The sequence below is a fragment of the Pseudopipra pipra genome, chromosome 2 (genome assembly GCF_036250125.1).
Source record: "Pseudopipra pipra isolate bDixPip1 chromosome 2, bDixPip1.hap1, whole genome shotgun sequence".
Classification (NCBI taxonomy): domain Eukaryota; kingdom Metazoa; phylum Chordata; class Aves; order Passeriformes; family Pipridae; genus Pseudopipra; species Pseudopipra pipra.
Window position 1 is genome coordinate 75,937,874 of NC_087550.1, and position 15,477 is coordinate 75,953,350.

At 35.5% G+C, this 15,477-nt stretch overlaps 1 protein-coding gene across 2 annotated transcripts in view; it reads left to right on the plus strand.

Moving 5' to 3' along the window:
- Positions 1 to 15,477, plus strand: part of GPC5 (glypican 5) — a 398,962-nt gene that overhangs the window by 295,785 nt on the left and 87,700 nt on the right. Inside the window, exon 7 of one of the 2 annotated variants that reach the window (XM_064645992.1) lies at positions 14,688 to 14,850. In XM_064645992.1, the coding sequence (XP_064502062.1) occupies positions 14,688 to 14,850 (163 nt within the window). Of the gene's footprint in view, positions 1 to 7,044; positions 7,132 to 14,687; positions 14,851 to 15,477 lie in introns of those variants that run through there. The other variant, XM_064645995.1, reaches the window with a different exon arrangement.

The window sequence follows — 15,477 nt, forward strand, 5'->3', positions numbered from 1 at the left end:
TGTTCTTACTGAAGAAATCGGTTCTGACATCACTCTGCAATGTTGTGGATGTAAGTAGTGGTCCTTTCTCCATCTCTTGTGCTTGAAAATAAATGTACATAATTTGTGTCTTTCCTTTAATTGTTTACAACTACTGCAGACTCTGAAGATATTAGTGGGCATTTGTTACTGCTTTTAGAGTACTCTCTAGCAATCATTGAAGCAACAAAACAAACTGCTATGTGATCTGTTAATATCAGCATTTGCAATGTAATTAAGCGTTTCAAAATGAATGTCTTATAGTTTTATGTCTAATCAGTTTCTCCTGATTACCACAAAATACTTAAAACTGTAATAACTAAACTAAATAATTGAAATCATAAAATGAGACCCCACTGTCTAAACTATATAGGTGAAATTTTGTTCTCTTAGGACATTTATTTCTCTGAATTGTGTTGATAGAAAATATGTCTGCTGTAATAGCTGGCCCTCATTTTGACAGTCCTGACTTAATGCTACTTGCAAGCTGGGAATCAGACAAAAATGATCTGGTAAAAGAGACAGTGACTGAAATAATAGAAGAGTGTGAAAGCATATGGGTTTTATTACACAAGAATAAATTGTACCTCAAAATACGGTGAACTACTGCAAGCAGCATGTTTTGCCATATTTCTGATTACTTTGTTGGAGCTGAGTATTTGAACAATTTTTTTGTATATTTTACTATGTGTATCCTCATTATCTTCTGTGAGTACAGATTGGAGAGTAAGGGCTTTTTGTTTAAATACAGTAGAATATGGCAAAACTAATATGGCAAAACTAATTCCTTCCAAATCATGCCTTTTTTTGAAAGTCAGGGACAAAAATCAGGAAATTTGCATTAACCAACTATGCAATCTATGATTGTTTCAGGTTAAAAAGAACTATGAAAAGGTTAATTTCACATAAGTAAGGCCAAAATGTGGGCTGAAGCAAAATGTGTCCTTGGGAGCTGTGTACTATATATAGTCTACTCTGCCAACATTTATATTTTAATTAGTAAGGTAATGGGTCTTCTCAAAATAACTTACCAAATCAATTATTAATTATATGTCTTACTTGGCCAGATAGTGACCCTAATTTATGTTGATATAGTGATATGTATCAAATAGTGCATAGTCTAGATTTTGCTTGTGAAATAGGAAGACAATGGTGATGAGAGTATGTTCTAAAGAAAGAAAAAGAAGCTTTTAGAGCTATAGCATTCATTTATGCTATAGTAGAAGAGTGATTGTTTATAACAAAACTAGTTTAAAACAATAGACATATATTGAAGCATGTGAGGGGCTAGCCAACACACAGACACTGATATATGACAGACTTGTTTACAGTTTGTTAACTCTTCAGAAATACAGTTTTGTATATGCATGTTGTCTTGAGGTTCAGGCCTTAAGCCCTTGCTTACTAGGGGAAAAAAAAGGGAAAAATACTTTCAATTTGAATCTCATCATCAAGCATTGTAAGTAATTGATCTGTGGAATGAAGGTCAAGCCAAGAAAAAGGTAATGTTCCTCACAAGAAATAGCCATTTTTTCTTATGTTGACTTTGTACTGCCATCTTATATTCACTGATATACACAGGGCTCTAACAGAATGTAGAACTTGCACAACCTACTGACCAGACAGACATACCTGCTGTGATCACAGCCTTTCTTCAGGATTCTTTTCATCTTTCCTAAAGGACTGACCTCCCCTCACCCTAAAAAAAAAAGTAAACCAGAAGGTGAGAAACTAAATAAAAATTTGTTTCCCCTATTCACTCTGTCTCAGAAGCACCTAGGCCTTGTTGAGACTTCAAACTTCCTTATTTCTCAAAAATGAAACTTTCTGCATTTGTGAAGGTGCCCCACCCTGAAGAGCTACCACAAAGCTTTGCTAGTGCAGGTACAGAAATAAGACAGCTCTGGGAAAGCCCGGTTTAGAAGCATTCTTAAAATTGCTGAACACACATGGACTGAGAGTGAGGTGTCCTAAAAAAAAAAGTGAATGCAACTGCCTTGTGTTGGGGCTTGTCAAATCTGCAGCAACATCATGTCACCAGGTTCAGTCAGTACCGAGGCTGAGCATGTATTCCCAAATGCAAATGAGGAATATATATATATATATATATGCAGCATACCAACACAGATAGAAAATACAGTGTTCATGTAGACACAAACTTCACCAGTTGCCTGATTCTGTTTACTTCTCTGACTGGTCAGTATGAAAACATTTAATGGAAAATACATAACATACATATATATATATTTATATAAAATATATATAGGTATATACACAATATCCCTTTAATAACTAGCCTTTGGACTCCTATCTTGTCCACTAACTGAACTTTGATCTCCCCAGTTGCTGGCAGCCTAACTCCTACTTCTGGGACAGATGCCCTTTGCCGACACATATCTCCAGACACACAGACTAGGGATCCTTTCAGCAACTACCCTTAGACACTCATCATCTACCCAGCCATCTTGGATCCTCTGTTCTCTAGTGGCCTCACACACTGAGATCAACATGCACATGGCCTCCTGGTCCCTCCACTGGCCAAATCACAGACCCTCTGATCTTTCCAGCACCCAGCCCATATTTATGTGTGCTTCACTACCTGGCTCCCAGGCCTCTTACCTGACTCTTGAGCTAGTCCAGACTACCAATTGCTCAATAAAAATCACAGAATACCAATGCACTCCAGTCCCACTAGTTGCTATCATCACAGAGAGATGGACCTGCGTGGCCAATAATCCCCACATCAGCAGCTGACACTCAGACCATTATACATTTCAGTCTCTTACCCTAAATAGTATGAGAGATGGAGTTGAATGAGAAGACAGGGCAGGCTGTGCAGGTTGTATGCAGAACACAGCCAGACAAGTGTACAGATGAGACACTATTTACAGATGATTGGCCCTTTTCATCCCTTTATCCCTCTATTTTCCCTTGCTTGTTCCTTCTCATAACCCCTTGATGTCTCCCCATCTTTGGTTCTGCCTCCAAGCAACCCATATTAAGCTTTGTACAATCTCTAAATACTCTTTCCCTGCATCCTCATTTGTCTCACATTTCCTAGGAAGTAACCCCTTCAGCACGTGAAGTGATCCATGGAGATCCTTCCCCACTGAGTCCAGAAGACAGGTAATCCCCCAGCCCATGGACTGAGAGTTTTCTGGGATGGCTGGGACAGGCATCCATCTCTATCTGTCTTGTGTTGGTTTCCCTTCAATCATTGTGTCTGTGTGCTCCTTCATATTGGTGGAGATGATCATTTAATCACTTATGCTAAATGGTATAATCTTTTAACATTGATCTAAGAAAAGAAGCTGCTGCTCTTTCCCTTCTTTCCCTTCAAATAATAGTATGATGGGTAAAGTACCAGTTGAGAAATCCTAGTTCAGTTTATTCCAAAGAGAGTGCCTCTAGATCAAAGCTACAGGATCTTTGAGAAGGAAGAACTTTTTTCTTCAATGATTATAACTTTCAGATTTTTAACTAAGAGGTTACGAATCTCTGATTTCTCTTTAGCACTCTGGGCCATAAAATATTAAGAATTCATTCTTCACTGATACATTTTTTTGTAAGAATAGCTTGAGAACATGCCTTTGTTTTTCCTTAATGAAACTAGACTATAGTATAAAAATTAGGATAATAGAAGGAAATAAGGGCATGACTCACAGTGGGCAGGGTACAGGTTTCAGTCCAAGTCACTCATTTTTTGCATGAAAACCTTAATAATTTAGTTCTTATATGAAAGAAAATGAGTGATATCTGTTCTGTTGGCAGAATTTTAAGCAACACTGAGACACAGAAATTCTTGATTGCTGAGCCATATCTTCTTCCCTAAGCCTGTGCTTGTGCTAATAATCTTTGCCTCTTGGGGACATGTGCCTCTTGGAGCGGATGCCCCATCCCTGGAAGTGTTCAAGGTTGGATGAGGTCCTGAGAAACCTGCTCTGGTGGAAGGTGGCAGGGGGATTGGATATAGCTGATCTGTAAAGTCCCTTCCCAAACCATTCTATGATTCTATGATTAGTTGGGTATCTTTTCTCCCAAGCTGGAGCACAGCTGCTGGTAGGCCCCAGTATTGCTCTATACTATATCAGCTCACGTTAGAACTGTTTTGTTTTCTTTGCAATTATACAGCAGTATAGCCCAGCTCTGGATATAAAAGAACACTACAGTAAAACAAAAAATCAAATTTTATTATATGTCATAGATTGAAGCTCCGTTAATATTGGGTTTATAAATACAACTGTATTTTACTGCCATTTATACTGTGTGTATCCAATTGATTGTATGTAAAAGTCCTGACTTGAACAACTTCTACGATTGTAATTTAGTACACATTCAATTTTTAAAAAGATATAAAGAGAAAAGGGAACACACTAAACTCTAGAAAATTGACTTCAGACTTAACATTTCTATATATTTTGACTCCTATTTTACCAAAAGTATTCTATACTTTTTGGCATTAATACTTGATCTCTTTATGATTCTCATTTCTACATAAATTTACATTACAAAACCATGCAGAAATGAACACATTACAGTAATTAAATCCTTGTCAAGTTAAGTGCAATATATAAATTCTACCAGCATTTGAAATAAAATTCAGATTCCATCTGTCATATATTATCTCCAGAGCAGCTAGGACATGCACATATGTAATTGGATTATGATTAATTGAAAAACATCCCAAGTGCTTTAAAAGAAGTATATGATATTTATTCTTTGCTTTAACAATGTTTTTTAAAATTTTGTATTAAAGTTATTAGTGGTAGAAATTCATGCTTCTAATAAAATGAAAAATGTATAACTGCATCAAATAGGAGATTGCAGTATTTCCCCAATTAGATGGTCTATATGAGAAAAAAAATTAATACAATAAATATGGTTCATGTGAGAGGAATATAAGATTTTTTATATTTCATGAAAGCTTTAGAATTCTGACTCATCTCTTTCTGATGTTGTTGGCAACATCTGTTGTTGTTTGTGTGAAATATTTCTGACACATGAAAAAGAATTGAAAGCTAAGTGTGCTAAAAAAATGCATAAAACTTGCCATAAAAATTGTATTAATTCTAAGGAAAATTAATATAACAAGTAGCATACAATTTACTCTCAGAACTTTAAAAATATTTTTGCTCTACCTTTCAGAGAGTAGGAAGAATGACATCAAGTGGTTGACACATTTTCTTTCCTTCCTTCCTTCCCTCCTTCCTTCCTTCCTTCCTTCCTTCCTTTTTTATTTATCCCTTCACCAGACTTTCAAGGAAGAAATTATCACGGTCTCTTGAAAGGACTATAACTTCATAGTTTCAGTTTTTGAAGTTAAATGCTAAGGTTTCTCATTTTCACTTTGTTCTTTTAAATGGTTGCCTCCTTTCTTCATTTTCTGCAGGAGAGTAGTTTTTACCAGAATAAGCTTTTAGTGCAAGAATTCAGGAGGGAAAAAACCTAACCCTCTTTGGAATATGTAGCTCCAGATAAGACCCTTCCAAAATCAGTCCATGCATTCTTACATCGTTTATTTTAGGATGAGATCAGACTCTTGAAGATGCTTGTTTCTTTCCATTGACTATAAATGGTCTAGTGACTCTAAAAGGCGACTATTACCACTTAAGTATCCTGCAGGTGTTTAAGTTTAATCGACAAGTCCTACAGTGAAAAAAAAGAGTAAACCTACACGGTTGATGGGCCTTTTTTGGTTTTGTTTTTGGTTGGTTGGTTGGTTGGTTTGGGGTTTTTTTGTAAAACAGCATGTCATCAAAGAATCTGATGTTCAATAAACATCTTTCAGAAAACTTTAAGCTGAGATGAATTACCCACTGGACTTTCCCGTCTTTCTGCCCAGACAGATGCCTAAATTTAGATTTCTAAAACCCCATGAAGTGACTCCCACCCTAATAGCTGAGAAAATACATAAGCCGTTTTTGTGACTAGTGTGATCTGTCAGTCTTCACTTATTCATTAGTTTAAGCCTGTCCTAGGATATTTTTTAAAAGCCCGGGAAATGTATTTCCTATGTGGCATTTTTGGTAAATGTTGCCTATTTTCTGGTTGTTTTGGGTGTTTTGTTAATAACCAACTTTTTCACTGTATGAGATTTAAATGAAAATTTCTAAGTTCTAAATAAGATGAACATATGCATTAGATTCACATGTCAGTGGATGGTATTGCTGGATTGATCCTGTTTTTCTGCACCATTCTTGAAGATTTAAAGGTTTCTATAGATATCTCCTGTGCAGGTGATGATTGAAGATGGGTGATTATGAATAAACAGCACAATGGCAATATTTAATAACTGTGAGAACACAGGCTAACACAATACAGTGTACTGATGAAAAAGGACTATGATTTCCAAAGTAATCAAAATAGTCTGTAATCTATGCAATATTCATTTCACTTTAAAAAGAAAATGGTCTCTTTATGTCTTCAGATAACCCAAACAATAGAATAGTTATTATAATGGAAATCCTGAGTTTGCATGTGCATTTAAAAGGACTCAGAAAGACAGACTAATATACCTGGAATTTTTGTGTGTGCTAGCTATAGGAATACATGTGACTTTATAAATATTTATACACAATTCAAAGCCATCTGTCAACAATTAAAATATATGTCACATTTAATAACATAGTCTGTATAGATTAGGATTACTATAATTAGACTATTGCACACATATTACAGCTGCAAAATGGATGAGCCAGGCTTTCTCAGAAATTTCAAAAAGGCTTCTTCTATTTTATAATATTCTCCATGGTATTTGATTGCATCTGAATAAGTAATGCTGCAGAGAAATAGCACAGGCAGCTACTTGAACTTGAAGCTAGCTTTTCTGAGAAAAGTTATAATCTTATCACATATACAAGACCCAATGGGATCTAAAAAATTGTTCTATCAAATCTTTCTGAGAAGACTCTTATGTAAATGGTCTACTTCTTTATGCATCAAGAAACCTGTTCTCAAGTAATTTACACGTCCCCTCCTCCACCTCCTCCACTTTCAAACTTCAAGGATACCTTAATTCTCTTCCAGATTTTGAAAAACAGGCATGATGCATTTTGACAAGATTAGGCAATGGGAACTATTTTAAGAATAGTTTGGAGGCAAAGAGGATTTAAAAATACAGCCCTTCATACATGATAAGTCTCAATTTATGCAAAGCAGCCTTACTACACGAATATATAGTATGCAGAAATCATGAAAATAAATGACAACTCAAGAATGGGGACAAGGGGCAAAATGTGTGACAGGAAGGCCATGCTTTACCCTTACCGAGAATTCATTAGCTAGCACAAAATGTCAGCAATTGGAAAACTTTTGGTGTAAGGCTTAAGTGGGGCATAAATGGTGTGCAAGAGTTTATACTGGCATTCTATCTGAAGATTATATTCTGATAATGTAAAGAAGGTATGTTGGACCTTAAGAAAAACTTGGTAAATAATGCAGAAGATTCTGTATGTATTTTTTTGCTGTGACGTGTTTTGGGGCAAACTCATTGGGCCAGACAAAGTCACAGATAAGGACTGGAGGTATACCTTTGTAAGTGATACTTGATCTCACTAAGGTAAGGAGATTCCTGCTTATTGGTTACATTAGTTAAGTTTCTGCATAACTTCTTTTGTATTAGTGGTAGGAAGGGGGGCAGGAGAGATAGGACGTGACAGTATTTTTGCATAGAGAATCTCCACACAAAAACTGTGCTATAGACAACATTGTTATGACCCATTATGAGATAAATGAATACTGAAGGATTTTTTTCATAGTAATTGAGTTCTGTGTTAAATTTTATAGGTGTCTACTGCTATATCATATTCTAGATCAATTTAAAATGCTCTGATCTAAGGAAAAAGTACATGTTCAGCTGCTGAAGAGGGAAATGTGCTTTTAATGTTTCAATTTTTTAAGTATGAGGGACCATTTCTCACTTTTATTATCTGTAGAGCAATGGCTAATGCAAAAGTAAAGGATCTCTTCTATTTTCTTTTTGTATTTAACTTGCTTTCAAATGTTTCTGGGAGTGTACTACTTTTATAAAGTTATACTAAGTTTGAATTCTTTTTTTCTTGCTGAAAGATAAGTTGGGTTAATTCTTATTTCTACTATTCAGGTAGCAACTGTTTTGATCCCGAGCTGGTAAAGGTATATCAAGAAAACACAAAGGTTAGAACTGTGTTGTGCAGTGCTGGCATTGTGTTAGTTCCATCAGAATTTCAAGCTGGTATTTGGTTGGTGATTTTATGGAAAAGAAGAGTTTTCAGACTAGAAACAGAGTTGTAGCCCTGGATCTCAGGCAGAAAACAGTGGGTTTGACATAGCAGTACAAGTATTGCTTTTATTTTGTGTATCATCCCAAAGATATAAAGACTATAGCTGATAAGAAATTTCATTCTCTCTTTTAAAATTTCATTGAAAAAAAAAAAGTAAGAAAGGAGCTGATGTACCTCACACAAAGCTACAGCTTTTTATTCAAAAAATCCCCATAGGGCACTATCGTGAGGGACTACGAGAGTTGTAATACTAGTGATCTTTAATACCAATATCCAATACAAACTGGACTTCTAATGTAGAAAGTTCATTTTTGTTAAGAAAATGAAACCCTGCAGGATATTCTGGCTACAGATGTATGAGTAGTTTTTTAATGAGATCACCAAAAAGAAATGCAGTACTTTTAAGTATTCAGGTATGTAATGCTAAGAGGAGGGAAAAAAAAATAGGATTGTTTCTTCCTCTCATTTTAAAAGAGTTCCTAGAAATAATTCTTCTGGATTTGATTTGATTAGGTAAATTGAATTCACTGCTGGGCTCCTTTGAGATTCCCTCAAGAAGCACCTATGATGCACACATGAATCACAGAATCACAGAATATGCTAGGTTGGAAGGGACCCACGAGGATCATCAAGTCCAACATTTAACCCTGCACAGGACCATCCCCAAGAGTCATGCCATGTGCCAAAGAGTATAATCCAAATGCTTCTTGGACTCTGTCAGGTTTGGTGCTGCAACCACTTCCCTGGGGAGCCTATTCCAGCACCCAACTACCCTCTGGGTGAAGAACCTTTGTCTAATATCCAACCTAAACCTCCCCTGACACAACTTCAGGCCATTCCCTTGAGTCCTTTCACTGGTCACCACAGAGAAGAGATCAGTGTCTGCTCCTCCTCTTCCCCTCACAAGGAAATTTTATGCTGTGATGAAATGAAAGACCGGAAATACTGTGACTGAGCTTAGTTCATATTGAAGGTAATAGAGTATCAAGATATTTTTATTGAAATAGAATAAAATAAAATTCATAGGAAATCAGTGTTTCCCTTGAAGGTATATGATGTGTAGAATAAGTAAATAGGATACTAGATTTTTGTATCACATCGACTTCAATAGTGTAAACATAAACATCCTTGCCTTTCAGTGTTCATCATTCATGATGATCCCTTGTCCTTGTTTCAGCAGGGATAGAGTTATTTTTCTTCCTAGTAGCTGGTATTGTGCTGTGTTTTAGGTTTAGGGTGAGAATAATGTTGATAACACAGTAGCATTTTAATTGTTGCTGAGCAATGCTTACTCTGTTAAGGACTTTTCATCTCATATCACCCTGCCAGCAAGCAGGCTAGAGGTGCACAAGGAGTTGGGAGGGAACACAGCTGGGACAGCTGCCCCCAACTGACCCAAGAGACATCCCATATCATACAAAATCATGCTCAGAATATAATCTTGGGAGAGTTGGCCAAGAGCTGGTGGCCCACTTGCTTGGGTAGTCAGCCAATGAGTGGTGAGAAATTGCATTTTGCATTGCTTGTTTTGCACATTGTTTTATCCTTATTATTTTCCTTTCCTTTCATGTCCAATTACAGTGTTTTTATCTCAACCCCTGAGTTTTACCATTTTTCTGATTCTCTCCCTCATCCCACTGAGGGAGAGTGAGCGAATGGCTATCTGATATTTAGCTGCCTGCCGAGATAAACAACAGAGATTAAATCACTTGTAACTTCCTGCAAGCACAAGAAAATAAAAGTGAATACAGTCTTCTCATTTAAACCATATTTAGTTATATGGACTAATACATTTTTGAGAGGCAGAAGGGACCATTTTGGTTTACTTTAACCACATGCATACCCTGCCCTTGAACCCCTGGATTAATTCATGCTCTAAAACCAAAAACTGTTTCATCCAGAATATATATATATACATAAAATAACCTTACCATAACTGTTCATAATTATTCTTTATTATTGATAAATTATTTTGATATAGAACAACTTGCATATTTTTTAAATTATTAACTTGGAATGTGTAAAGAAAATATTTTTATTTTTTGCTATTTTCATATGATTTGGCCTATTAAATCCATTATGTTGTATTTGTCATGTAGATGCTTACAGGGCTTATAAGGCTGGTTAAATAAATTCTTGAGGTCAGGTTTTTTGGGATGCACTGAAGGATGAGCTCCTTGGTTAAAAGAAAAGGGTTTTTTTGTTCCATTTTAATCACTATAATAGAGCTTATTTCTGTACCATCCTTTTTGAACAAAGGACATGAGAATGGGATTTAGGAGTAATATAACAACCCTAATCTGACTTAGTATTCCTATTTCTGTCCCCAGAGATATCCCATTAAAATCTGTGACTAGAACACTGCTCTTAGTAATTCATAGTCTGCCGGCTACCCCAGACACCCACAATTATTTTACAGAACAGAATATTTTGTCTTCTAATATGCATGCAATATAATATTTAGACTTGCAAATTTACATTTGTCTGTATTTTATTATAGTATGTGTTTAAAAATTCACTTGATTGCCTCCCTTGCCAGATAAGATATTTTCTTAGACAGTTTTTGTCATTTCTCTTTGTTATTTAGTAGTTCTCCAGTTCTTGTGGCAGTAAAAAATTATCATTACCATTTTGGTTTTTATAGTGCTTTCCAGATCATCAATAAAAGTCTTACATAATCTTGAAAGATTACCAGACCCTATAGGACTGTATAACAACCGTACATCCTTAGTGATAATTTTCCCAATTATGCTTAGACTCTGAGATTTTCAGAGAAGCTTCAAGGACCCTCATAGATGTTGTTTCTGCAAGCAGTTTATTTTCTTACCAAAATGTTACATAGTACTGAGTCATGTATTTACAGAACCCTGAAAGTACTTTATTACAACAATGTAACTTCTGTAATGCAAACATTTGCATTCTAAAAGATGAAATTTCACAAAATTTATTAATGATATTTTTTGATATTATAAGCTGTTTGTGTCAAAGAAAGCATTCCACTAAGACATTAGTGAAAATGCTGAGGGGTATTTAGTCAACTGAGCACTAAAAGATCTAGGGGGAAGGCCAAACTTCCCACAGCTATGTAGTTTAAGCTGAAGACTCCAGAGGACCTTACACCCAAATCATTCACTTGTGCACATGTACCATAGTAGTAGCACACTAATTTTCTCTGACAATAAAATGCCATTGGCAGAAGACATGTTTTAGATAACAAAATCTTAGTTCAATAAACTTTCATCAAAATTAAGAGAAAGATCCAGCAAATCTGGAATATTGGTGTGTCTATTCCAATCTTACAATACTGGTGAACTAATCCTTGCCATAATTCAAACTAACATGATTGCCAACAATATTTGCTGTTATTTTAATTGAAATTGGAAAACAATAGCGTATGAGTAAACAAACTCATGGGGTTTTGGGTTGGGGTTTTTTGAGACAAAAATTTGGTAGAATGGAAAAAAATTCTGGGACACCTAAAAAGAAAAGTGATTATTTTAGACTGTGACACAATGGGAAGAACATTCATTGTACTTTTTGGGGAGGCACATAGTACATAACTAGTAACCCTCCTTATTCAGTTGGAAGACTCATTAACTGTATACAAAATTCTCCAGTTATAATATGTACTTATTCTCCACTTAAATCATAACTGTATAAAAAGCTCAGCACAACAGAATAATTCTTTTAAATGCCTTTTATCTTTATTTATAATGTGAATCCAATCTAGCTTGAATTATACGCACTTCATAAAGAATTTGTATTAGATCCAAGTCTTGCTTAGTAGAGAACCAGCACTGAGATTTCTGAGCTTATATGGAGACAATATTTCTTCTTGTACAATTAAGGAGACTGAAGAGAATAACAAAGTACACATAACAAATGATCTTTTTTATTCTTTAATCTTTACTTTTTCAAGTACAGTAAAAAGTTTGGAAAAAATTGAAGAACACTTTTTCAATTATAAGTCTACCTTTAAAAGAATATAGTGGGATCACCTGAGTTTTCAAATTTCTAGTTTTAAGTCAATAATGCACAGTAAGACAAAAAGGGAAAAAAAGAGAGGAAAGAGAAATAATTAAGTTGGGCTAAAATCTAAAGAAGCAGGAAAATATAAGATCTTATCAAGCCAATATATTTTTAAGACTGAGATACAGAATATAGAGGAGGATGCATGTTCTCAGGCTGAAATAATGTGTATATGTGTATATGGTATACTGTGGAAACTGGCAGCAACTTTTGTTTGAAATACTGGCTTACTGAAGTACCTGTCCACCTTTATGCCACAGAGCTCAGGGATAAAGAGTATCTTATCATACAACTTGCTTCGGAAATGTGTCATGATTTGAATAGGGGCAAAAAGTAAGAAAAGTGTGCTGTTTAACTGAATGTGGTTCATTAAACTCTCTGTGTTTTGTTTCCATAAATACTATTTTGGCAGAAGTATGGCATGGATTACACAATGAGCAGGGAACAGGGCAGCAATACAAAGGAACATCTTTTCCTCTTAGCTAGGTAGTTTATCTTTCAGGTAACATATAAATGCCTAATAAAATCTTTGAATTAAAAGTGCTGCATAAATTGGTCCTGCTGATTCAATGGTGAATGGCTTTCTACTGCTCTTACGCAGTGTGGCAAGTGGTTTTTATAAAACTATTGAGATTTATATGAGTTGTAGTAGTCATTAGAATATTTTTTGTTGGGCACTATACAGCACTTAACAGATCAACTAGTCTGGGAAGCAACTCCTTAATCTGTAAATAAACTCAGTATATTGGTTGAAAATATGAACCCAGTATAAACAACAAAGCAACCACACTTTTGAAGGTATAAAACAACTGAGTCTGTTTCAGACTAATCAGTAGTTACTTTCAAAAGAAAGAACTATCTCATGATTAAATTAAAGAATCTGCACCAGTGAAATTTAAGCCAGTGTAAAGAAAGCTTGCCAGATTGAAGCAATTGTAATGTACAAGCCTCCACAAACTGATATTTTGGATGAGATAAAGTTATAAGAATTCTTAACATTTGTAAGAACCTGGTTCTTTAGAGATTATGATGTCTATATGTATCTGACACATAAACTGAACTGAATATCGATGAATATCTAAGAGGGCATATTGGGTATGTTTGTATGCATGACAGTCCTACCACCTAGTATTTAAAAACTGGATGACAGCAGCTGTACATTTGATTAATGAGAAACATTAACATTATTCAGGTGATTACCCAGCACTGCCCAAAGAATGGAGAAATGTGTTAAACTTTGAGATCTCTAACAGTTGTCTTATAGACCATGCTGGCATCGTTGGCCATTTCTATGGTGATAAATAAAAAGGATCCAGAGAACAAGTACTGGATTCGAATCACCTACACTGCTTAGGCCAGTATCACCTATCCCTTTGCTTTATTTTAAGTCAACTTTATTAATTCTGCTGAAACAATGCCTGGATGTAATTTGGAAATAGTTTTCTCCATGCTAGCCCTTCCTCTGATTGTGCTAGCTTGGTCTGCTGCTGCTTGGTCACGCATTTCGTATTGTCCCAACACATTTTTTTTCCTTCAGCTTCCATCAGATGTCAATATGACACACCCAGAGCACACAAATATGTTTTGGATTCACCAATACAGAGCTGCAACAGAGCTCTTATACTATTTCAGACATTTCAAACTGAAAAATTCACACAAAATAATAAATGTACCCTAAGTCTTGGTAGACACCACACAGGTCTTTAAAAGGTCTAGGTTCATCTGCTTTGTAGCACAGATGCTCTCTGTCTGCTTTAAGTGTACCTATAAGAAAGATGGTCACAATCTTTGTAGTGGGGCCTGTTGTGATAGAAAAATTTTAAGCTGAAGGAGGATTGATTTAGACCAGACATGAGGAAGAAGATTTTTATAATGAGGGTGGTGAGGCACTAGAGCAGGTTGCCCAGGTAGGTGATAAATGCCCCATCCCTGGAAATAGTCAAGGTCAGGCTGGACAGGGCTCTGAGCAACCTGATCTAGTTGAACATGTCCTTTTTCATTTCAGGGGAAGTTGGACTAGATGGCCTTTAGATGTCTCTTCCAAACCAAGCTATTCTATGATTCTATGTACCTATTCATTCCACTTGGCCTCTGGACCAGAAATTGGTGCCTGATTTTCTTTTATAGTAATAAAGACACAGTCAATTTATATTTTTTTAATTAAAAATAAACTATATATCTCCAGATACCACTCTTCTAAATCTGTCTGTAAGCCATGGTAAAAAAACACGAAAAAAATAAATCCAAATTCTCATTCTGTTGACCCTGGAATTTCCTTTTCAAATCAGGTGATTACTAGAGAGACATATACGAAATTTTGGGTACTCACTGAAGCTCTCCACATGTACTGCTAACTTGCATCCTGTATTTTGTCTTCAGCTGTTGCAGGGCAAATCATTTCCAAAATATGATAAATGGGATCTCCATCAAACAGGCAGCGGTGGAGGTGTAGGTGAACAAATAAGTGGTGATTGTGATGATGAAGATGGCTGCGGAGGATCTGGAAGTGGAGAATTCAAAAGAGTCCTGAAAATCACAGACTGTAAGTGCATGATTCTCTTTCCTTCGTGCATTTAAATAGTAAATTAGCATATTTTCCACTAGTACATGCCACTGAATTATCTTGGAAAAGATGTGGAAATGTTGTCTGCATAATGTTTCCAAGATTTACAGGAACAGGCCTGCACTGGTAGGATTCCTGTGAGCACGGTATCAATATGAGTATCACTTTCATTGTAACTCATGTTAAAACATACTTGGCATAATATAGACTGGACTCAACATAGTATTTTAGTCAAATAATAGGTGTTAGAGTGACATGACCCTTTGAGTTACTACTTGTAAAATATAAGAGATTTGGCAGTTAAAAAGAGAAATTGTACTAATTTTTGATGGAAATGTGGCAAAATATGATGTTTAGTGATGGTAGCTGCATTTCATAGAGAACCATTGGAAACAATGTACTAAAGAACTCAACAATAATGCCAGTATTGCTTCTTTCACATCTTTCTGTTTTCCTTACTGTTTTGTTTTGGTGTGTTTTATTTTGTTGTTGTTTTTTTTTTTAATTTTGTTTTTGTTTTTTTTTCCTCTGAAACACATTTGTAACAATTTTCTTTAAAAAATTCGTTTGATTATGCACTTCAGTGCCATGGAACTCCAATCATGA